Here is a 26494-nt window from a genome sequence, read left to right on the forward strand (position 1 = left end):
TGGAATTTCCATGGGTCCCAATCGCAAAAAAAATAACATACTTAATTTGTAGAGCCATATTTGATTGTTATTTCCATGCAATTTTATTCAAATTTTTTAGCTAAAACTTCTTTAAATTAATTTGCAAAATAAAATCAAATCAAATAAAATTAGTTGTCGGTTTCTTTTTTAAACATAAAAAGAAAGCTGTGTTAATACTACGGAGTCAAGTTTGAATGAATTACCTGCTCTTGATGTAGTGTATGTGTATCTGTAGCCTAATGATCATACTAACTAAAGAAGGGACAAGTGCAATTGTTATATCAATAAACTAAAATGGACGGTACTAATCCCCTGTTTGAGAGAGGGAGAGGGGCATTGGAAAGAATATGGGGGAGACTATGAGAAAATATGAGGTGGTAGGGAGCAGTTAAACAATGTTACCAGTTTTGTGTTTATACTTACAAAATCTTGAAGGCAAAAAAAAAACAAAAAAAAAAACACGTAAAACTTAAGGGAACCTGTTCTCTTTAAAAATAAGATTTAAAAAAAAGTTTATTTATTAGGCCAATTTTGGTATCTGTTAGTCATCAATAATCCCATAATATCTGTGTGTGTGTATGTGTGTATATATATATTTTTTTCTTTTTTTTTACATGGTGATCACCACTTATCAAGGCCCGGAAGCCACTCAGGGATAAGGGTTATTCCAAGTACAGTATGTTAGCGTGGAGATTTGATGAAGTGTTTACTTAAGGGGGCGGTTCATTAGGAATTTGTTAACGTTGGACTTGAAGACATCCAAGTTGTAGTCAGGTGGGAAGCAGGCAGACAGAACAGAGTTCTATAGGCGTGCAGTTCTAAGAAAGAAGCTTTGTTCATGGAATCCACGTTTTGATTTAGGCACAGATAAAGAGTGGGGGAAATTTTTCACAGTGGATTATATATATATATATATATATATATATATATATATATATATACATATATAAAAAGATTGTTGCTTTATTTATTTTTTATTAATGATTTTGTAGTATTTTTTCTTTCTTTTTGTTCCCTGAGCACTCTTAAAGGAGAAGTTATCTGCCCTTTGTTTACATTTTAATCGCCCTCCATTTTTAGGACATATTATTTGTAATCATATAAATATTTTATTGTACCATATGCAAGAGTACCATATTATTACTTTTATGCACATAATATTTAAATAAAATATTTAAATAAAATATATATATATATATATATATAAAAAAAAAAAAAAAATTTAACCTAGATTTAAAACAGGTCAAGACACTAGATATCTACGCTAAATAGCACACACAAAGGAATGGATCAACCGGAGGTCAACTGGGCCTTTATCCTGTAAGTGCCTGCCCATTGGCTGATTAGGAAGGGTGCAGTGGATACTAGAAAGCTGATTGGCTAATTAAAAACCTAATAGAAGCTGCGTATATAAAAAACCACAAAATTCTCGCATAAGCCTGAAGAATCCTAGAGTGAATGAAACGCGGAATATTCTGTGTAGCTTAATCACCATATATATTTTATAACTTACTAACTAGCTCTACCTACGTATTGAGCACCGTTGAAGTAAATACTTAAAGTTTACGCATAAATTTATACTTTCGTATATTAATTTATGTGAGTAAATGAAGTAGTTTATATATATATATATATATATATATATATATATATATATTCAAAGCATGTCTGATTGAACATGACAGAGTTGTTCTTTTTTCTGATTTTGTTGGATATCTTTTCGATTCGCCAAGCAGTCTTTTTTTTATTTCGGCTGGCATGTTGTATATTATGGCCCCCAAAAGTTGTTGTTCAGCCATATACTTCTCAAGCGCTTTCTATCGGTACATCCGATCATCGTTAGGAACGGTTGTTGTTGTCAATATTTATTCATGAAAAAATAAATTTTAACAAACTGTGGCACGAGGCCGAAAAGGGGGCTGGGGGTTAATATGAACCTAAATAACATTAACAAGACACTTTCACCATAATACCAGATTCACTCCATGAAAATCATGATTAAACCTGAAATGATAATATATATACATGATGTGGGGAGTTGGGAATAAAAATTTGTTGTTGTTTTCTTTTTCTTTGTTGAGGCTTGGTGCATTTATAATAATTTTTATTGGTTATAAAGATGGGTGCGGGATGGTTAGGGGCGAATTATTTCTATTTTTAATTTTCTTATTTTATATTTTATTTATTTTCTTGTTAGTTATTGAATACAGTTAGTATATTTGTCCCAGTATTAAACGAGATCCAGTTAATAAGAGGCTGTAGTTTAAAAAAAAAAAAAAAGCGAATGTGATGCAAAATAAAAAAATAAGCGAACAAAAATTTGTTTAAAAAAAACAAATGGCATAAATAACCCTGTTTGAATGTTAAAACTTCTTAAAAAAATCAGAAAAACTAAAAAAAAAAAAAAATTAACGAACGTGATGGAAAAATAATAAAAAGAAACAAAAAATGGCATAAATAACCGTTTCAATATTAAAACTAAAAATTCAAAAAAAAAAATATATCCGATATCTCAGCTCGAAGTGCAATGTTAAGATAACGACGCTGCCACTATAACAACTGGTCTATGATTGTGTGAGCGAAGTTAGGTCGTTTTTTTTTTTTTATTTAAACTAATTCAAGAAAGAAGGTTTTTTGCGCATGCGTATTTGGCTAAATTGTCATGAAGGGACGATTTTTTTTCTACCCTCCCTCATTGCGAACGACTATTTCTATAGAAAATAACTGACTGTGTTAAAAAAAAAAAAAGTTTTAATAGGCTTGAACCGCAAAGCCTTGATGCAGAGGTGGAAACAAAAGCCAACCACTTCACCATCTCAGCCACGAGTGAGAGAAATTGGTTAGCGTGTTAACTTAAAGGTTATAAAGTGAGTCAAAGAGATCTGATTGACAGGTAGCTGCTAAATGAGGTCATCGCAGGAGCGTTACGATGACGTGGCAGTATTTTATTTACTGCGGGACAGCTTTTTGGGGTTTGTTTACTTTGTTTCAATGCGGGGCAGTTTTCGCTTCCCAAAGATGATGGTGGGAGAAACCAGCTCCTCATTTAAAGAGGGATTGTTCAAATTGAATAGCAATTGTCTGATATAAGGAGAAACTCTACATTGATCAAAAGCTGATTGCTTTCTGGACGTTCCGACGTTTCAATTAGTTTCACTTTATTTATACTTAAAAGTCAAACAAACAGGCAAGATGGCGAAATAGTGCGATTTTTATAAAAGTCGATGTAAATAAATCTAGACGCGACGTGCGTTCGCAAATCCTTGATATTATGATTTAGACGGTATATAAAAAGTTTTAAGACATAGTAACCCCATCGAGAATCGCGGCGAAAAAAGCCTTTGCGAGACATACATAAAATGATCACACACATTTTGCCTTTTATATATATATATAGACTAGCGGGCGGTACCCGGCGATGCCTGGGTGTTTTGAGGTGTGTGTGGTTTTGGGTAAATCTAACTAAACTAAAATAAAAAAAAGTTTTGTAGGTGAGTATGAGGATCGAACCCTTGAGACAAAGTTGGAAATTAAAGTGTGAAAAAAAAAAAATGTGCCACCGCGACATACAACGGAGAAACGTTTGAATTTATTAAACTATTAAAAACAGGTGTCTGCAATAAAAGTTAACTCTGCTGCTTCCATTTGACCTAATTAAGAAGGTCAGATAGAAGTCACGCAGTTAACTTTTGCTCGCAGCGTTTTGGTTCATTTACCAAAATTTGACTGTTTTTTTCCCCAACAGATGTTGGGGAGGGGGAAACCAGCTCCCAATTGTCCAGATTGAATAGCGATTGTCTGATATACAACATTGATCAAGGCTGATTGCTTCTAGACGTTTCCCGGCGTGATGCCGAGAGAACACTGTTAGCTTTGAATTAGTTTCGCTTTTTATATGAAAAAGCCCAATCAACACGCGAGAAGCCAAAATAGAAATAATTTTGTAAAAGTCAACCTAAATAAATCTATACGCGACACGCTTTCCCAAATCCTAGATATTATTATCTAGGACCTATATAAACAGTTGTAAGCAATAATAACGAACCCGGGACCATGTGCGAGAAAAGCCTTTGGCAGACATACACAAAATGGTCACACACATTATTCCTTTTATATATATAGAAGAAGACTAGCCTGGTACCCGGCATTGCCCAGGTGTTTGGAGGTGTGTGCTGAACAAAAAAAAAAAAAAGTTGTAGTAGACAGGCAGTCTCGAACCCATGACACAAAGGCGGAAAAGAAAGTGGAGGTGTGTGTAAGGGTGTTGGTTGAGAAGAAAAAAAACAAAAAAAGAGTAGTAAGCAGGCTCGAACCCCCAACGCACCAGAGGAAAAAGAGGTGAAAAAAAAAAAACTGTCTTATCGAGGAGCCTACTGTGGTTGTGATGTCACAGGCGGTTGAAATAACTTGCGAAAAAAAAAATGTTAGCGAAAAAATAACGACCCTCCCGGTACAAAAGTGCCCAGTTGAGGGTGAAGGAATTAATGTTTTTGGCCAATTTTTCGATATTTGTCGTCCGAAGGGTCAAGCTTCAAAATGATACCGATCTCATAAAAATCTGTCGCCTCTGCCAAAAGTTTTTGCGAGATATATAAACATACATACATACATACGTTTAAACAGACAGGTGAGATTTATATCATAGATGGCTTCTAGCAATTGTTGTCTTCGTGCGCAATTGTTAAGGTACTGAATTTTAGTATTGTTAGTTAAGATGTTTCTTATGTCGGATGACTGTAAATTTTTATCATGGAATGTTAGATGTTTTATGGCGCTATTGTCAGCTAAATGATAGGTTAGTCATTGGGAGAGTGTTGTTGTGGTGTGGCCTATGTATGCATTGTATGAATTTTTAGAGTGGGTTCGGAGACATTCTTCGAAGGGGCAAATAAATTTGTACGCTACATTAGTTTGGTTTAGTGTGGTGTTAGTATTATTATTGTTTTTAATCATTAAATTTGAGGTTTTAAATTTAGTATAATATATCATTAGTTTAATCTTTTTGTTCTGGTTGGTGGGTCTGGTGTATCTTTTAATTAGGTTTGTTATTATTTTTTGTCTGTTTTTTACTTAATGTGTAGTTGGTTTTTATAGTATACTTTGATGGTGTCGTTTTTGTTAGGGTTAGGGTTTATGTTTCTATAATAATAATAGCACCATAAAACAACATCTAACATTTCAAAAAAGAACTGTTGTGTTCAATCAGACATGCTTGAATAATGACTTGCTGCCAAAATATATATATCTTATTTGTTTTTACATAAGCAGTAATATATTGCTACACATTCATGAGCATGTTTCCATCAGCTGAAGAGGTCTCTAGTTTCTAAAAATTAGCAGACTGAAACATGCTCATGACTGTGTAGTAATGACTGCATAGCTGATTATGTAAAAACAAATAAAAATATACCTTGCTCTACTTCAGTATTGACCACTCTTGTATTAACCTCGTTATACTTCACTAGTTACCTTACCTCTGAACAATAACCTAAAATAAAGTTATATATAACTATATATATATATATATATTTTGTTGTTATCAACCCATTGTCTTGGTTTTTGTTAAAACCATATAAACGTCGTGTTGATCTGTTATGTATGTGTTTAAGGAAAGTTGCTTTGTTAAAATCAAAATGGTGGTCGTTTTCCATGATGTGACAAAATATGGCGTTGAGTGTATTGTTGTTTTTTATATCTCTTTTGTGTTCATATATTCTTTTATTTAAATTACGTTGAGTTTCTCCTACGTATATTCTTCCACAATCAATTGAGTCAGCTATAATCTCCCATTCTAGCAATATAATTAAGCAAAGAAAAGGTTTTTTCCACGTTGCTTCCTTTCTGTCGAAAATAATTATTAAAGAAAACAACTTAGACACTGGTTAAACGCGATAAAAAAAAAAATTCGTAATTTCACTTAATTTTATTTTTATTTTACTTATTTACTGTATTTTATCATTATCTATTTTTAGACTCCATTTATCACCTCCTATTCTTATTTTTAGACACCATCTTTTAAGTTACTGCGCTATTTTATCCCAATTCAATTATTTCTAATTTAAAAAAAAAAGATTCTTTCGTAATCTCGTGTCATTTTATTTATTTAATCTATCACCGCTATATTTCCAAACACAATTTTTAATCTCTACGATATTTTATCTTTTAGACGTAATCCACTACACTAGTTTACTCTAATTAGTTTTTCTCTCATAAAATGTATATACATGTATATATGACATCTAATTTACATAAGGAAAACACGCTGCTCTCCCCCATCATTATATATAGCCCCAATCCTCCGACTCTCTCGTCAATGACCATCCCTCTTGAAGAAGCCCGCATAAATCGGGCGAAACGTTGAGTATCCAGGTCCTTCCACCTCCATTTTATTTCATATCGTCGGATTTAATCCAGCTCAACAATCATATATATATATATATATATATATATATATATATATATATAAGGCAATCATGAAGGGAAGACGTATTCCTTCAGAATTCATTTTATATTAAAAAAAAAAAGACCGAGGAGAAAAGGAAAATGGATAGTGACTAAAAAATAAAAGTAGGGAAATAGAAGAAAAAAAAAATCATAACGAGTCAATCGACATGTTTCGCCCTCACTCATCAAAATTGGAATCGAGCGATTTATTTTTTAGTAATTTGTTTTCCTTAATGATAAAATCTAAAAAAAGAGACGGGAGCAAGAGCAATCGTATGGAGATGAATTGCTCTTGCTTCCGTCTCTATTAACAAAGATCTCAGACCAGGGAATTAGAAGAGAATCAATTCTTATAGACTGCTAAGTTTGAAAGAAAACGTCAGTAAAAGAAATAAGACGATAAAATGGTTAGTGATATTTTTGTGGGTTTTTTTTTATTTATAACTAGTGGCGGGCGCCCAGCATTGCCTGATCGTAAAATCTGCTTAAATATATTTTAATGTAAAAAAAAGGAACTTGGGTGCCATCAGCCAGAACCGAAACCGTAAGCAAAAAAAAAATTGCAATGTGCTTGGTGCAAACTTTCATAACTTAAGTTAGTAAGTGAACACATATCGATGGAACTACAAGGACACAAATGTTATCATGGAGCAAATTCAGCTTTTTAAAATGAATAGAACATAATGACAGCACATGTGCGATTTGCAAATCACATTGAAAGCAAGGTTTTTATCTGACACCCCCCTCAAACAAAACGGCATTTCTACATGAAATAATTGACGATTTTTTTCCAATTTTTTGATATTATGTGTCTGAGAGATCGCTCTTCCTAACAATACCACATTTGTACCTGTACAATGTGGATGAAAAGAGTTTTTAGCATACATACGAACACACACACAAAGACGTTTGATATTTATTTAATAGATGAATCCACTAAATTTAACTGTTGATAAAAGAGAGAGCATCATAGAAACAAGAGTGATAGAAACGGTATGAAATATGGGTGCTGGTAGGGGGGAGTTAAACAGCATACAATGAGAGAGAATGAAAATGATAAAACTTAATAAGAGATGAGTCACTTAGTGAGTTAATTGCAAATTACAACTAATTAGAACAATTAAAATGGAGGGTTCTTTTTTAAGCAAATCCAAAGAATATTTTACAATGTATTTTGTATGATTAAAATATATTTTTTTTAAATTCCAAGGAAACAAATGTTAATTCAACTTTTGTATAATAATTGATTAAATTTTATAAGCAATCATTACCATTCGTTTCAGAGCCAGAAAACAAAATACTGTTACAGTCATCTTCAAAAAGAAATTGCACGAATACAAACAAACATGTTTTTTCGATGTATGAGCTTCCGCCACAACAATTAAGTTGCTCGGAAATCCACACAGGTGATTTATTTATAGTGGTGAAGGCTTTGTGTAGAACTATTAACAGTTTAGTATTACTGCAAACCTTTGTCGGTGCAGACGACTGCCACATGACAGAGTATACTGTAGACTGCAGGTTTTTACATTAGAGTTACCTTCTCCTAGATGCATGTCTTAATGAAGACTGGGGGTGCATCTCTCCCAGCGAATTAATGTGCCCCCAGATACCAACCTCGAAATTTCTACGACTCAGCGTTGTAACTAGTCAAGTGATTTTTTTGTGAAAGCTTGGCAGGGGGGGACCAAAACTCTACCAGATTGTGTTAAAAAAAGTACCATCTCTATTTTCCTACTTAAAAAGAAAAATACATATAGTACATACTGCAAGAGTATATGTTGCTCCTTGACAATATACTTCCCCAGTAAATATACTTAAATAAAACACGCTGAGTATGTGGGGTACTCCTCCACAAGTGAAAACTTTACTTTCACCATGAATTAATGTTTGTGCAAAATTTCCAAAAAAATCCAAGGCGTGGTTATTGAGAAAAGTGCGAACAAACGGGAGTAAATTACTTGGTCCAATCCTCCCTTTGTTGAGGGACCAATTATAATTTTAGGAAATACATACTTATTATGTGTTAATCATATTTTATCGAAAACGCATCTATTCACTAAATGACTGGATATCTGTCTTCTTTTTGTTTTCTATGGCTGATCAAGGGCAGTAACTCGTTTCTGTCATTAGTTTTACACCTTTGGTGCAAATGGTGATTTCCTATTTAGCGGAATGTATACAATAGAAATTCGATAAACTGAATAAATAATAAAAACCTACTCGAGCGATTTCCGTAAAATTTTATTACAAATTTTCAATTATCATAACAATATTTATTACCTAAAATAGAATTTTATTTAGTATATTTATCAAAGTTTTACATCAAGAAACACTATATATATATATATATATATATATATATATATATATATATATATAGTCATCCACATATAGTACTGTTTTGCTGTTTCACAGCTCATCAGTGCAGCTAGACAGGCAACTACCTCAAGCCAGGATTGAAACCCGACTGTCTGTATGACAGTCAAGGTTCCTAACCATTACGCTATCGGCGGCTGCTGTGTGAGTCATGAGTTGAACGATGTTTTGACATTGTCCGAAATACCTATGCTCGATTTGTTTACACAAAGAGCATCACTTATACGCTAATGGTAATTCGTGTATCACATCTCAATATGCTCAACTCAAGATGAGGAGCATTATATATACATATATATATATATATATATACACACGCACACTGCTGATCAAAAATTTAAGACCACTTAAAAATCTTTAAAAAAACATTTTTTTAAAGACAGATTTTAAACTCTTCCAACTTAAGGTTAACAATACTACAATCTAAAATGTTATGGAAACAAAAAGCTACATTCCAAAGATTTATTTCACGGACAGGAAGTATGAAATGAAACGTGGTGTAGAAGAGACAAAGATCTGTTAATTTGACCCATGAACTATATATATGGCATTTTTCAAAGTTCAGTCTTTATTCGCTCCTGTGTGAAGCGGGCAGGAGAAACTAATGTAATGCGATAAAAGAATAATGCAACAAAGAACATGGGCCATTGAACTATAAGGATTCAACATTTATTTATGTTAGGCACAGTGTAAAATAAAATCGTAATGATAGAGTTATTTCCCTTGCACTGAAGAAGGGAGAGTTATTATCTGCCATGAAAGATAGATAACATCTGCTCCAACAGTTTGGAATATAAACAGAAGTTCTCAGCATCACTGACTTTAATAATATTAAATAACTCCTACATTACCCTTTAATCTGTCAGTTGTTAAATAAATCATCATATTACTACTAGTACTTCAAAAAACAAGATTTCCGGGCAGCATTTAATCTAGTGGTAGCCTTCGTTACAGACTCCAACCCCTAAAATATTTTTCATTTAATATCTTGCTAAGTTATTTTATAAAATTTCTAGAACTAATGTAATAATAATGATGATATTAATATTGCCAAAACCTTTGCATAGACATAAGAAAATAGAACAATAAAAATTACAAATGAAAAACATAAAATAACAATTTATTAGAGACTGCTTTAGAAATAATTATGTAAATTAAGCCTACACATACTTTTGTATTATTAGTCATCGGACTACTGTTCTCATCTTGAGTGTGATTTTCACAACGTTTCGGTCGATATAACCTCCGACCTTCTTCAGGTGTATCTTGTCGAACTCTGGAATTTGGACAGAATTTCGAGCGGAACCCTTTATTTACTTCACGGGGGTAGCGTGCTCTTGTTCCGTCAGCCATGACTGGATAGAGGTCCTAGGTAATTTGCAAATGTAGTTTTTGGTCGCCCACACTGAGGATTGAACTTTCAACCTTCAATAAGAATATCACTTTTACAATTGATTTTTCCCAGTACTCTAACCACTGCGCCATGGGTCCTTGCGAACAATTCTAGTACGAATTTTAGGAGCCTTAACCCTACTTTTTATTTCTAGTTGTAAATATCACCATTTATTACTAACTAGCGAGGGGTACCCGGCATTGCCGGGTGTTTTTCGGGGTATGTGAAAAAACCCCGAAAATGTGAAAAAAAAAACCGAAGCCTTCACGACGCGCAGTTGGAAAATAGTAAAGTGTTTAAAAAAAAAACAGGTGTGCAGTTTTGATTGACGTAATGGCGATAGGTATTCAGCAGTTAGCATTTTGTGCGGGACAGTTTTGAATGAGGTGAATAAATCGGTTTGTTTGTTTTTTAAAACCCGCTCCCTGTTTATTAGGAGGAGCGAAATGAAAGCTACAGTCTGATATGATGAAGTCGACATTGAACAAACGTTACTTAGCTCTCTTGCGAGTTTTACTTTTTGTTTATACCGAAAACCAAATGTAATGCGTGCCGATGCGGGAAATGTCGAATAATTAACGTTTGAAAATCAATAAAATTAAATAGACAGGCGAGCTCCATGGGTAACTCTGAGATATTACAATTTATAGATGATATAAAAAGTTTTAAGTTGTGAACCGAGCAAGCGCCTCTCTGAAAGAAGCCTTTTGTGGACATCGAGGAAAAGCGTACATACATACATACATAATACATTTTCGCTTTTATATATATAGATTATTACTATATATTAATGTATATCTATCTCTATACTTATTACTTGTATATGTTAATGTTCTTTTTACTTGTATATAGTATCTATTATCTATTGTTTAGAATTACTGGTTCCCGTATTGTATTGAATTCTATACTAGGTCTACTTAGCAGTTGGTCAGAAGAGCCATTATCAACCAAAGTAAACATCAACTAACTCCCTCTGAGAAATCAGTGCTAAACAAAGGTCTCAACTTTGCCACAACCATAAAGCAAATTCCATACTTAGATAAGATAGCTCCAATAGGAGTGCCTTTCGGGTTAAAATGGCTAAAATTGACACTTTTGTGCTTATTACAAAAAAATTGATGCCTTGGATTTTCATAAAACTTTCTGAAAAGTTGTAACTGATTTCTATATAATTTTGTTTGTTTATACTTCGCGATAACTCTTGAGTGTGCCCTAGGGGTTCTATTAGGCCTAATAGAAATACTCCATTTTTGGGACTATTTTACCATATTTGTCATACATTTTCTATGTATGTCTATTTAGCAGTTTTACATGGTGCTGAACTCAAATTTAATTATGTTCAGGTCTTGGGGACTTTTGGGGGGGGGGGAATGATGGACTTAGTCATTTCTATTTTTGCATGGTGCAGAACTCAAATTTACATATGTAAACGCCTAAAACTGCACTGTCTGTTCATTATATATGAAACCAATTTTATAAAATTATAATCAGATTTGTAATAGAAAATCTTGCTTGGAGTTAACTAAACAAATCGTATCCAAATTGTTATGGTGGAAGAAACTCAATATTTCTTACACAAAAGATTTAGAGCTGTAAATATATGAATTCGAAGATTTAAAATAATGTTAATTCAGGTTTAAAAAGTTAAACGATATAATTGAACATTTTAAATTTTCCGTTGTTGAAAAAAAAAAGAAAAAAGAAAAATGTCTGACGATGTGACAATAATGTGAGCATTTCGCATCAACTGCCAAGAACAATTTCCCATAAAAAGTGAGACTAAAAATAATGGCTGATCACAGCTACAGTTTGAAAAATAATTCTTTTAATTATAATTTAGAAGCTGTTTTTGTACTATTTTTCTGACCTGTAAGTAGCAAAAACCAAAATAAATTTTGAATTTAGATGTTAAATTTTCGATACTTGTACAGTTTAGTCAAGACATTAAAAAACTGAAAATATCAAAAAAAAAGTTTAAATTGTATGTATCTGTTATAAAACAAAGTTCTCCGGAAAAAAAATTTCACTTAATTTCATCAAGTAGTTTTTTTTTTTTACAGCGGAAAAACATGTTTTTATGAGAGCGCGTTGAAGGCGGCCATTTTGGATTTATAAAAAAATTTTGTTTGAATTTTAGAAATAACAAAGGGAGATAACTCCAGTTAAAGCGCTGACACCCCTTCCCATCTTTAATAAGAGCTAAATCGAATATTTTGCTCGGTATCATAACAAATTGTTTTTTCGCTGTAAAAAAAAAAAAACTACTCGATGAAATTAAGTGATATTTTTTTCCAGAGTACCTCGTTCCATAACGGATACATACAATTTAAACTTTTTTTTCAATATTTTCATTTTTTAATTTCTTGTACAAGTACCAAATTTTCAGCTAAGACGAAATTAACACAAGAGTTATTTTTTCTTTAATTTAGAAAAATATAAATAAAACTAAATTCTTCTAAATATTATTTATCAGTAATCAATACTTTCTAATGTTATTTTAATTTGTTGGTACATCTTAAAGCAAAGCTCTGGTCTTACTACTATTACAGATTTTGTTTTAAACCTTAAAAAAAATTTTTTCATCTAAAAATTATGAAAAACACATTTTTTATCTCATCTCAAATCCATAAAAAAAACATTTTCCATCTTGTTTCAAAAAAATTTCATCTTGTCTCAAAACAAAAAAAAAAGCATTTTTTTTGTCTTGTCTCAAAACTATAAAAAAAACATTTTTCGCCTTCACTGAAACATTTTTCATCTTGTTTCAAAACTAAAATAAAACATTTTCCATCTTGTCTCATAACTAAAAAAACCTTGTTCATCTTGTCTCAAAAGTATAAAAAAAACTGGTTTCAACTAATTTTTGTGTTAGTGTTCAACATTTTTCAGATATTGATTTTGTTTTTTTAATATATAGTTTCAGAAGAGAGTCCTGTTTACAATTTACACATAAAAAATGATTGACTTAGTGAAATACACATCAAGACCATATAAAAGTAGACCTTTGAAAGGATAGTGTTAACAGATACGTTGATGCCAACAATGGATTCAGTTAAGGCGAGTTCAAATCCAGTCAGATCGAACGCATTCACTTACACTTTGATACCATTAGAAAAAGGTATAAAACAGCCCCCCCACTCCCAAGCTGTGGGTAAAATAGCAACTTGTATTCGATTAAATGTTTCCAAAACGTAAATTGTATTTCAGCATCAAATAACCCAATGATGTTTGATATACTGTAAAAGAGAGAAATAAGAATTTAAAAAAAAAATAGTCATAATTTTGACATTCAATCTGTAACCAAAACAATATCAGATGATGTTCTAACAAAATGATCAAGGTTATTGACTGATGGATACAAAAAAAAAAAAATAAAAAATAAGTAAAGAAAATTACCGTTAACCCGGCATTAAGAAAAAAAAGGGGGGGGGAGGTCACCTTAGGCAAAAACTGAGCCGTTGTGCGGCTCAGTATGGATTTCGACATGCTCAGCTGGAGGAGGTGCGAGATGGATCCTGGAGCTGTAAGGGTCTGGAGTACCCGGCGGAGTGAATGTGTTTTGATGGGAGTTGGGTAGGCCATTGCTGATATTGTGCGAGTGCTGCTGCGAATGAATCTGCTGGGAGTTGGCCCCACTGACGCTGACAACCACATCTTGATGATTCTGAACTTGATGCTCAGAGAGCTGCAGGGGCGGAAGCTGGATGACGCCTGGATCTGGGTACCTGTAGGCATCCTTCGGCGCAAGGGGCAACCCAGAAGAAGAGATCCCTGCAGTTAGATCGGCACCGTCATTGCTGCTGCAGCTGCCACTCACTCCGGCAGTTGCCGCGGCAACGTTGTGCGCCTTCTCGTGACATTTCAACAGCGACTTGTGCGGGAAGATTTTGCCACATAGTGAGCAGGCAAATGCTTTCTTCTCGCCATGGTTTCGCATGTGCGTCTTCAGGTTGCCTTTCTGGCTGAATGCCTTGTCGCACAGCGTGCAAGAGAATGGCTTTTCCCCAGAATGCGTTCGCTCATGGATCTTGAGGTTGCCCTTTTGGCTGAACTCCTTCGAGCACGTCAGACAGGTAAACGGCTTTTCGCCAGTGTGAGTACGCTCGTGGTTCCGCAAGCTTGACACCTGACTGAACGTCTTTGCGCACATCCCGCAGTTAAATGGTTTCTCTCCACTGTGGATCCGTTCGTGATGCTTGAGGTTGCCACGCTGACTAAATGCCTTCGAACACGTCGTACAAATAAACGGTTTCTCCCCAGTATGAGTTCTCTCATGGTTCCGCAGTGATGAGATCTGGCTGAATTCCTTGTGACAAAACTCGCAAAAGAACGTCTTGCGATCAACGCTATCGGCTGTCGGGTGTTCAGTCCGCTTGTGGTTTTTCAGCTGATCATAGAGCTGGAACGTTTTCCCGCAAGTTTCACAGTTAAACTGTTGCTGAGCCATTGTGTACACTGATTGTATTGGATACATTATAGCTATTGTTTATTGGTTACTTCGATGATGACGACGATGATGAACCAGAAACAGGAAAAGTTTTTTTTTTCTTAAAAGTAGCTATAATATATCCAGTATTGCAATGCAGTAGATAATCAATGTCTTTAGATCAGCTTCTGTTTAAAAGCACAGTATTTTTTTCTTAATTCCTTGCATAAACACGAAACATTGGTGCTTACAATCTTTGTTTTGAAACTGAAAACAGTTCAAAGGTGAGCGTGTTGATCGATCGTGTAATTTGGAGACAATCAATCAGTTCCAAAGGTCTGTTTGTAAAATGTAAACAAAAAAGAATTGATGATTACGCTTACTTTTTTTCTTATTTGTTTTGGAGAATGTTGCGGCCAGTCATGAGAGAGATTCTGAAAAGACAGAAGAAAAAATTTTTTTATGTAAATCATTTACAAAATAAATAAATAAATAAATAATAATAAAAAAAAAATCAAAAAAAAATCTAAGCAAACAAATAACTATCTTGTCTTGGATTTTTTTTAAAGGAGAACATTTGTTGGTGCTTATGCAGTTTTACTTCAATATTAAAAAAATTATAAACGGTTTTCTATTATTATCATTATCATCTCCTTGTCTATCCATTATATAAAAGGAACTGTGTGTGATTTCATTCCCTATGAACTCTGTAAGGGCTGGGCCAATTTTATTGAAATTTCACGGAAATGTATTCTATGCATCTGGAAGTATTCTTATGTAGGTTTTGTAGCAGAATATGTCTGATAATCATCAAAAATCAAAAAAATCCGATTAAAGAAAGAATATGCAAAAGTTTACCCCTTTATACAACCTAACATCACAAGTGCATTTGAGAAGTTTTATCACTGCACAAGCAGAAAGGCATGGTATATAAAATTAACTGTAGATTCTTTCATAAGATAGGGGTGCATTCGAAATGAATGTTTCTTTATAGAGCACAATTGAACCATGATACTTAACTTTTGGATTTTAAACTTCAAGTGAAACCATTATTTACAGATAATTGGCTGAAGTAGTGTTAGATAATAATCTTGTAGATCCACTAGTACATTAAATTGTCAAGGGAACATAATAGGAAATTAAAGGTCAGCTGAGACCAACTTGATGGACCCGATGATCACTGTAAAAACCCATGCAATATGTGCATTTTCGCAGGCATAAAAAAAAAAAAACAACACTTGTGGGGGATGATCTATAGCTTTTAGTTTTACTGATAGTTTAAAATCAATAAATATTTATCATTATATCATTAATATGAACCAGAGAAAATTAAGTTCTACACAAAAACAATAAAAAAAAATCGTTTTTGGCATCAGAAAATAGGCACAATATTTTCCAATTTTTTTTTATTCCAGATTTTGATTAATCATCTAATTAATAGTAACTAATTAATCAAGCAATGTGCTTAAAACATAATTAACTCTCTCCTCTTTTTCAACCGTTTAGATAAGAGACAATCATTTGCTGGAATAATTTGCTGTTTGAATATATTCTCAAAAGAAGATTATGTTGGTTTGGGCACATTCTTCATTGTCCGCCAGATGAGTTCTCTTGCCAACTAGTCGCTCTGAATAAACCCGTGAGCTGGCAGAAATGAAGCTTAAAATCTGGCTGTCAGTAGTCAAAGCAGATCTGGAACATGTTTTAGGCCCTTAAATCTTCGGTGTTCATTGCTTAAATAGAGAGTGGCTCACTCATACAGAGGATTTGGCCGCCGATGGATGTGGATGAACCGTGCTGGTGTGAGATGCGGTGAACTCGTTTGCAACCGGCTCAACTCTCACTGCATGAATGTCGCCACAAGTATATTGTTTTAATTGTGTGATAATTAACGCAACAAATATAGTTTGTCTCTGCTTTATCGTTATTTTCATGGCAAACGCTTGGCTGAGCTCCAATCTATGGTCCCCTCCCCCTCGCCAAATTTTCACAAGAAACACCCGTCTAGCAGAAAACACTATCACTAATTTCCCCCACTCTTTATCTGTGCCTAAACCTAAACGTAGATTCCATGAGCAAAGCTTCTTTCTTAGAACTGCACGCCTATGGAATAGGGCAGGTCGATTTTGGAACCCCGGCGAGGCAATGGTGATGATAGTTGGGGTTTGACATAGAAAAGACCTACACAAAATATTTTTCTCAAAATCGTTATCTTTGCTTGAGGAAATGACTTTAAAAGTTGAAAAATTGAAGTGATTAAAAGTTTTTCGGTGAATTGTCAAGAACGCCCCCATCGTCAAAACAATCCGTACTGTTAAGAAAATAGAATCATTATTTAGAATAATTTTTAAACTACATTTTTAAATAAAATGAGTGAGGATAATGAATTAATAAAATAAATATTAAGTGTAAAAGCAAAATCATGTTTTTTAAATAATAACGACCAAAGTTCACTTTTTCATTTCAGGAACTTTTTTGGGTGGAAACATTTTAGATTTCACCGTCGCAAAACGCGCTCGTTATTGATATTGAAAATTAATGTTTATTTATTATTTAATTTGAAAACATTACGATTTAGGCTTAATTATTTCGAAAGGAAAAACGAAAAAAGCTTGTTTAAAATATATATTATTATATTTCAAGTGTCTGCAGTGAATTTAAACATATTTGTTTTATCTTTTTTAATTTGTTTTTCTATTAGATTGACACAAAAACAATGTCATTTTTTGACGTTCATTTGCACCAACCTAATATTTCACATCAAATTCTATTTTAAATTTTTATTAAAATATGGTAATACTCCAGTTTTATATTAAAACAACAACAAAAATATAGTCCATACAATTTTATTCTACACATTCTTTAGGAAACATAACCACGTAAATTTTCAAGTTTTTCTACTTAATAAAAATATGTTGCAGAAAATTAGTGTCAAATTTTAATTTCTTTTTTTAGGGAGTAATTGTTTTTAAGCAGTGTTTTTCTTCTAAAATTATAGTTTTAAAATCAGATAACCCACAAAGATTAATACAAGTAAATAAGGAAACTCCTTTAAAGGTTTTTCGTTATGTGTGCATCTATGTTATTGTGCTAAAATAACTTTGTTATTTAGAAAGCCATTCTTAATATGGGAAGGAGGTTGTATTTGTAACTATTCTGTACTTTCACCTAAAAATTTAATAAACAAAAATATCATAAAAATTAAATTTAACTTGAAAATAATATTAAAAATAGCATAGTAACATAGATGCACAAGCACTGTTTTTTTTTTTCAAACTCTAAACACTCGTTTAAAATGGCACAGCTACAGCAAGAATGAATCCCTTTATGGATAAATTCATGTTATCGAAGGCGGTGCTAAAATCTGCTAAAAATGTCTAAACTAAACACTATTATGCCTCTGATTTTGGTTGATCCTCTCTTCGATACATCTAATTCAACTTTACAAAGTTTTTCATTATTTCTTAAAACTAGCACTTATTTTCTTACATATGAAACTGGAACATAGCCTAATACAGTTTCCTTCAGTTATAATCCATTTATTTATTTTACTTTTCAGATTAGAATGTCAGTAAAAGCATAACGTTCAGTTTTAACCCGTGGTCCACAAAATTTGCTGGTCCACCTTGTCGTTTGGATGAAACAGCATCCCCAACTTCATGACAAGTCACCCAGTTTAGTTATTTACTCGAAAACAGTTATCCCCACTTAAAAAATAGTGAGATTTCTAAGTTAATTGCCAAGGAAATAATTAGTATTCGGCAAGCAGTCAATCCACAATTGCCCTTGTTAAGGTAATATTATATAGGAGAGAAGGTCAATATATTTTGCTATAAGAGGGCCAAACAGATTGACAGGAAATCTCTTGCAGCAATCAAAGTGAAAAGAATGAAGGAACAGCTAGACAGACTGTTTGATATATTTTCTTGTAGCTGTAAACTTTCTGTCTTGAAATGTGATGACTTTGCAGTAAAGTGCAAGACAGAAAATTGTCAAACAAGGCACATAATCTGCACTTGTCCTTCTAATAAGGACGTAAAATTAATTTTATAGATTCACCTGCAATTATGTTCCTTTTTTGTGGAGAATAAAATAATATATTGGTATTTATCATGTAATCTGGCTCTATTATTAAACATGCAAATTTTCCAATTTTCAGGTTCTACTAGAAGAACTGCCATTTACAGCAATTTTTAAATTAATTGATGGAACAACAAAAAACCTAACAACATTTACTGGTCCTTTGGGGAAACTTTGTATCAATAATTATCAAGATTTGTCTCAAGTAGAATTCTAAAAAATTAGTGTCCCTCCCGATCATCATTATCTGACAGCAGAAGAAACAAATTAAGTATGAAGACCAGAGGCTACTTTTTGAGTATACTGTTGGCATTTTTTGTGGAGAAGTTAACTTGATGGCTAACATAAGCCACAAGATTAATGTGTTTATGGACTAGAGTTGTCTATCCTCAAACACTATGATAAATTAAACATTTTAGTCAAATTTATCATCCAAGTGTATGCAGTTAGTTGGTTTGAGATCAAAACCGACAATATTTTTTTTTAACCAACAACAGTATATTTCAATATGATTCAGAGAACAAAACAGTTAACTGAAATCCAAATTACTGTTTTAAACAGTTCAAAATATAGTGCTTTTGCACTACTTCCGGAAAATATAATATCGACGATAAACTCAGATGAACTAGATGTGAGAGAAGTGGGCATTCAAACGATTTTGTCCATTAGGTAAATAAATATTATCCATTAAATTTTATTAGTTTTCTTAATTTATCCAAACAATAGTTAGTTTTATTCATATTACATCGTAAAAATATAAAAAATAAGCTTTTTTCAAATAATTGTTTTTTTTTGTGTTGTTTTTTCCAGAAATAGTGAACAACTAAAAAAAAAAAAAAAATGAAAAGATTACTGCTATCAATTTTGCAGCCACACACTGGTCAAATTTGATTGATTTTTCTCAAAAAGTTGTATATTGGCAGGAAGCAAGACATAGACACATTATTATAAAGTCATCGTGCCAGCAAATTAGACCTTCATTTTCCTTGAAAGCAAAGTATACAGAACAATTTAATTCTATTATAACAGTTTATATTATTGCATTTAATAAAAAAAATTAAAATGCATGATTCTGTAACTTGTATCAAGTTGTTATATTGTGTAATACATCTCCACATATCTTTTTGAATTGTGAAATTTAAAAGACTTAGTTGCTAATTAGCTTTTTTTACAATTTTTGTTTAATTAATGCAATAAAAGTTTAAATATTTTGCTAGTTGTGATTCATAATTAAAATTATAATTCATGTATTTATTTTTCTTTCAATGTATTTCATATAAATATATCAATTTTAATTGAATATTTTATAAAAATAGTGAAATTTCAAAGTCAGTGTTGTGAAAAATGCTATGAAAATGAAGGATTTTTCAGCATTTTTCTACACGATTTTTAAAATTAAATGCTCAATTTTCTGTTCAAGATAGGAATCTAATTTTTGGTATATGTTCTTATCACATCAAATCCCAACTATCATCACCAGTGTCATGTTGATTTTCTGAAAAAAGTTGAAAATCGACCTGCCCTACTATGGAATTGTCTTCCGTTTTCCTGCTTTCCAGCTGACTACAATATGGTTGCGTTCAAGTCTAACGTAAACAAGTTTTTCATGAGCCGTTCCCTATAAGTTAACAAATTTACCGAATTTCCATTACTAACGATTACTATATTGTCCAATTTCTATGGTACACTCTTTAACCCTTATCCTCGAGTGGCCTCTTGGCCTTGATAAGTGGTGATGCCTATGTAAAAAAAAAAAAAAAAAAAAATCCAAATTTTTTCAAATATGCCCTCATCCTCTTGAAAATTCAAATTCTAACTAATGTATAATCTAATTTATAAAACTCACTATGTCTCTCTGTCTGTCCGTCCATATTTTCAAACTATCACTTCCGAAATTAAAAGTCACAGAGCGGTGCTAGGAGTCTCAAATGATTGTATTTTTTAAGAACTGTTCTTTTATGGGTTTTTAGCTGGTTAAAATAGTGTTTAAGTGGCCAAAAATGGGTTAAAATTGAAAAAAAAAAAATCGTTATACATTTTGTACATTCATCTTAATTTATTTTTAATTTTTAATCAGTTCATATGCATGTCAGATTGGCACAGTGGTAATGTCACCAACTTTGAATGCTACAGTTTTGGTTTAGGTTTCGATTCTAGTTGATGGTACCCAAATACTTCTTTTTTTACTTTAGAAATCATGACTATAATAATATATACAAAATCTGGATAAATTGAAATATCATATTTAAGTGTATTTTACGACCATGCAAAGCGGCCCCTGCCCCAGTTAGTCTAATTTATAAAACTCACTAGGTCTGTCCCCATATTTTCAGACTATCTCTCACAAAACTAAAATTGGCAGAGCGGTGCTAAGGGCCTTAAATGATTGGATTTTTTATGGACCGTTATTTTATGGATCTTTAGCTAGTTAAAATAGTTTTTAAGGCATCAAAAAGGGTCAAAATTAAAAAAAAAAATCGTTATACATTTTGTACATTCATCTTAGTTTATTTTTAATCAGTTCATATCCGTGTCACGTCGGTAGAGTGGTAACGTCACCAGCTTTGGATGCTACAGTTTTGCTTTTGGTTTCGATTTTAGCTGATGGCATCCAAATACTTTTTTGTACTTTTGATATCATGACTTTATAATAATATACACAAATTCGGAAAAATTAAAATATCATATTTAAGCATATTTTACAAGCCCCCCCCCCCACATTAACCCAAAAACAAGGCATATTGCCAATGAAATGTTAATGGATATTACTGTTAGATATTGACCGGGCAATGCCGAAGGATGTGCTAATCCGACGATTTGTAAAAATTGAATGTCAGAAAGAATGTTATCACAGCGAAATAAATATTTACAAATAAAATTATTTACGTTAAGATGTTTCAAGAGAAAAGAATGGTAGAACATAAACAATTTAAAAGTAGGTTTGACCTTATTACGTAGAGGTCACTTAAGATGATGTGGGATTTAGGGTAGAGCTTGAAAGACATGTATCATTTTTAGTCAAGAGTTGGAAGTCAGAGAGAGAGTAGACCGAGTTGAAGAAAGATGGTCTACAGATGGTGATGGCACTCAATAGAGGGGATCAGAAATGGCAATAGTGTAGACCAGCGTTGTAGCTTTCAAATGGGGGGAAATATTCAGTAAATAAAGCTGCTGTAATTACTACCAATACTTCGAGTTGTGTGAATCTTCCATTGCAGCATTCTGAGGACCCGTCAATAAAGATGTTAAAACCCCAGATAACTGTTATCCGTCCTCTTCTGTTGTAAATGTTACATGTTTGTTGTTAAACTGCATCTGTTAATATATCAACACTATTGTAAGTGTTATACAAGCATCGATTCAATGAACAATAGAAGTCTAGATAGACGAACACATGTAACATGTATATACACACATCATATCGATGACTGTGACATGTATATACACACATCATATAGATGACTGTGACATGTATATACAAACGTATATACACTCTGTATCCCCCCCATTCATTAGAAAAATATATACCACTAGACGACACATGAATTTATACATGTATAAGACATGTATTCATAATACATACTCCTCCAGTATACAACATTATGATTAGAAGCAAGATTTATGAGGGGCATCCTAAGTGCAGCAAATGTTTGTTCACATTCCATTTAAATCTCTGTATGCGAATTGAAGAAACAGGAAGCGAGGTGGGAATTCTAAAGTTTGAGAATAAAAGCTATTGGAAATAAAAAGGTTTTATGGCATCTGAAGACCTCTACAATAAACTAGTCTGGTTAGTGCAAGAAGTTTGTTGGACCACATTCCATAGAAGTACTTGTAAAACATGCAAAAGGATGTAACATTGTGGCGATGGGACAGGGGATGGACTTTGATAAACAGTGTGGGATCTACTAGGTTAGAGACTCTTTTTTGCACCCTGCCCAAGAGGGAGAGACTAGTGGTTGTTACACCAGCCCACATGTGACAACAATACTCCATACATGGGCGAACAGTGATTTTGTAGAGATATACAATACTGGCAGATGTGAGAAGTTTACTAATCCAGTAGAGGGAGTCTACCTTCTTTGCAGCAAACTTGTAAGTATCTTCTATGCATCTATTCCATTCACGTAAAGGGGTTTGGATATTGTACTCCCAAGAGATGATACTATATAAATATATTGTTAGGAGATTAGGAGGAAGAAGTCAGATTGTTTAAAATTTCAGGAATGAAAATGCTTGAGCTACTGATTCTACAGGTCTAAAGTCAAATAAATTTGTATGACTAACACCGAAAAAAACTTTTGTTGACCGGCTTGATTCTGTTATTGGCATTCTTGCATGAGAGACCATGTGAAGGTTGCCAACAACCCTAAGTGAACATGGTAGTATAGAACTGATTGAAGTTGAACTTGGCACGACCAGGTCATTAGTTCATGTCTTTATCTACTTAACCACCGTCACTTTTTTGTGGTAGGCAGACACTTGAATCTGCCCCGACCATATGAGTAATGCGATCATTCCATATGAAATGATCATTTTTTGGCAAAAAAATATTGCGTTTCTGATGTTTGAGAGGAGGATTGATGATTATATTATTAACCTTTTATGACCTGGTTAGTTGTAAATAAATTAATATAACGGCATAAAGTGGGAATTGATTTAAATATGCCTTGTACTTATTAGTTCAGTCTCTGGGTAGACACCAAACACCTCCAGATTGCAACTGTTCATTGCTTACATTCAGTATCTCGCCATTTGTCTCAGAGAGTGGAGGATTTCGTTCACTGTCATAAACACACCTTTTTTTTTCAAGCACTATGGATAATAATCAAATTAAGTTTATGAAATGTAAAAATTCTCAGTGGTAATTTAACTATTGAATTTTATAATTTTTCCAGTTTGAAGACAATCATAGTATCATTATCCTTTAAACTAACTAAAACTAACAAATATTTTTTTAATCATCTATGTCATGACTGAGGTCGTAAAGGTTAAGATTGTTTGGACTACCATTTTCATCTTAGTTGCTATTCTCAAGTTTCAGCCAATGCAACCTCTGAACTTTTTCAGGTTTATCCTGTTGAACTCAGGGAATTTGTACAGAATTTGAAATGAGAGCAGCATACTCTCATTATGTCAGCCATGACCAGGTAGAATCATGGTATACCAAATAAAGTAAAATTCAGTTCTTAATCTGAAGGTTGAAAATTCAATCCTCAATGTGGTCAATACCAAGAATACAATTGCGAATTACTTAAGACTTCTACCCGGATATGGCTGACAGAAAAAAAATAGATGATGTAGATTAAATAAAGTGTTCTGTTCAAAATTCTGTACAAATTCCTAAGTTTGACAAGATACACTTGAAGAAGGCCGAAGATCGTCTCAATGAAAATGCTGTGATAACACTAAAGATGAAAACATTAGTCTGAATAAGGCCAATAAACTACATGTGATTACTGGTAATGATTTTGTTTAATATTGAGATTCAAATCTCGTATCTCAACAGTTCGGACAATGACTTTGTAAACTTTGCAGAAACAAAAAAAAAAAAGATGAAAAAAAGGCAGTAAAAAGTTTTAAATCAATACCTCAATTTTTTTAACATCAATAAACTATTTATATAACATTTGAAACTAAACGCCTAAAACTTTTTTTTTTTTTCTTTCTCAAATGTCAAATTTCAAAAAAGAAAACCAAAACATCTGACCAAATATAGGTCATCATACTTGCCAGAGGTAAGGGAGTCGGCTTAAAAAAAAAAAAAAAAAAAATGTTCATTCTGAACTCACTCTTAAAAAAATCTATTTGACTTGTGAAAATTGTTAAACGTCTCCCTTCGGCTAGAGATTTTTATCCTAAGCCCCCAAAATCAACAGAGATTAGACCATTCCGGTAATGATCCCATCCGTGTTGATTTTACAATGGGAGCTTAGTTCTATTCAGTTCTTGGAGGTCCACTCTCTCAGGGGTTGCCTTCTCTCATTGAGAACAAGTTAGTTTATAGCAAATCACCTGACGCACCCTCATCGGGAAATGCCGACGAGGCTGCTCAGGGACTTTTTGCAGATCAGAGTGCCCTCCCCTCAATCCCACTTTCAAACTCTGGTGTCTAAGTTCTTGCACGGAGATAGAACTAAACAACTAGAAAAAAAAAAATAAAAACAAAGAAAACCAACTCCTGCTTTTGAAATAGAGTTAGATTTAAAAATCCGGACGCAAAATTCTGAATCAAATAAAAGTCAACCATGGTGTTATACAGCAAAAAAAAACTCACATGTAAGATAAAAAATGCTTTACTTTCAGTAATCGTTTGCGACACCGATGATATGCTAATAATTAAGACAACACAGCATATTTATAATAATGTATTTCCTCCCCATGCTTCCGTTCAGTCTTGAAAGACAGAGGATACCCCTTAGGGACAGTAGCGCGTGTAATTGTGAGGCAAGGGTTGCGCAATCTCCAACCACACCTCTCCTGAATTGGCTCTGAGTCCAGTAGCAAGGAGAAGACCAGGACGACTGGAAACAATGCCAAAATAAGCGGAGAGCACATACAGCACCTGAAAATCCCAAATGGTCACCCATTTAGTACTGACCAGGTTCAATGTTGCTTAACTTCGTTGATACAGCAGGAACCGCCATGTCAACATGATTATGCCGTATATCTTTACAGAAGTACAGAAATAGTACGTTATAGAAAGTATGCATCTGATACTGTGGCTATGGCTGCCACCAATGCCTGTCACTTAGTGGTAACTACTCATATTGTCTGGAAGAATCCATCTATTCTCAAAATAGGGTTGATAAGCATTACACCATAACAATAATAACTGCTACTTTATCACAAATGATTAAAATTATCTTTTTATTTTTTACTAGCACATTGCCCAGCCATAAAATATGCTTAAACATATTTTAATTCATGCAGATTTTGTATTGATATTATGGAACCAGTTCTCTATTGATTACCCAATAAATAGTAGTGATTTCAAAAGAAACAATTGGTCCTGGATATGACCTTAAACTATATCCGAGGGTGAGGACCCAGCTTGCGGGCTTTGGGGAGTGTGGAGCCACCCTTTAATTGCCATTGCTCCCAGGTTCACTCTGACCTGGACTGGTAGTACCTGTTCGGGTCCCAACTATGGGTTGAATAGAAACTGACTTAAAAAAAACAAAAAACAAATATACTCTATTAAAGAATTGTTCTTCAAAATCACTGGATTCGGCATAAACTAACCTGAAAAGGGTTGATATACCGTAAAACAAAAACAACCAAAGCAAACCAAAAACAACAATTGAAACCAAAACACTTAGTGCACCAGCCTTAGCCATTACTGTTTGAGCTATTGTCAGACAGATAAAAAATGATTTAAAACAAGTGAAGCATGCATGGTCCCCCGTAAGTGCATAGTGAACGAAGTATAAAAAAAAAAGACTAAGTTCAGCATTTGCCCCCCCCCCCCTCCATTTAACCCCAAAAGTCCCCAAGGGACGTCAAATCCTCGTGAAAATGAACAGACAGTGGTTTTACATATGTAAATTTGAGTTCAGCACCATGCAAAAATAGAAAGGACTAAGTCTCCCCCCCCCTTATTTAGCCCCAAAAGTCCTCAAGGCCTTAACATATTTAAATTTGAGATCAGCACCATGCAAAACTGCTAAATAGACATACACAGAAAATTTTGGACATATATGGTAAAATAGTCTCAAAAATGGAGTGTTTTTATGAGCCCTAAAAGAGCT

At 33.3% G+C, this 26494-nt stretch overlaps 1 protein-coding gene across 1 annotated transcript in view; it reads right to left on the minus strand.

Moving 5' to 3' along the window:
- The window catches only part of LOC145242766 (uncharacterized), a 133806-nt gene that overhangs the window by 97520 nt on the left and 9792 nt on the right, over positions 1-26494 (minus strand). Inside the window, exon 2 of the mRNA XM_080105904.1 lies at positions 13689-15097. Coding sequence (XP_079962030.1) covers positions 13689-14711 — 1023 coding nt within the window. The 5' untranslated portion in view covers positions 14712-15097. The remainder of the gene's footprint in view (positions 1-13688; positions 15098-26494) is intronic.

Source organism: Euprymna scolopes, chromosome 21 (assembly GCF_053919585.1).
Source record: "Euprymna scolopes isolate OS-2025 chromosome 21, ASM5391958v1, whole genome shotgun sequence".
Taxonomy (NCBI): Eukaryota; Metazoa; Mollusca; class Cephalopoda; order Sepiida; family Sepiolidae; genus Euprymna; species Euprymna scolopes.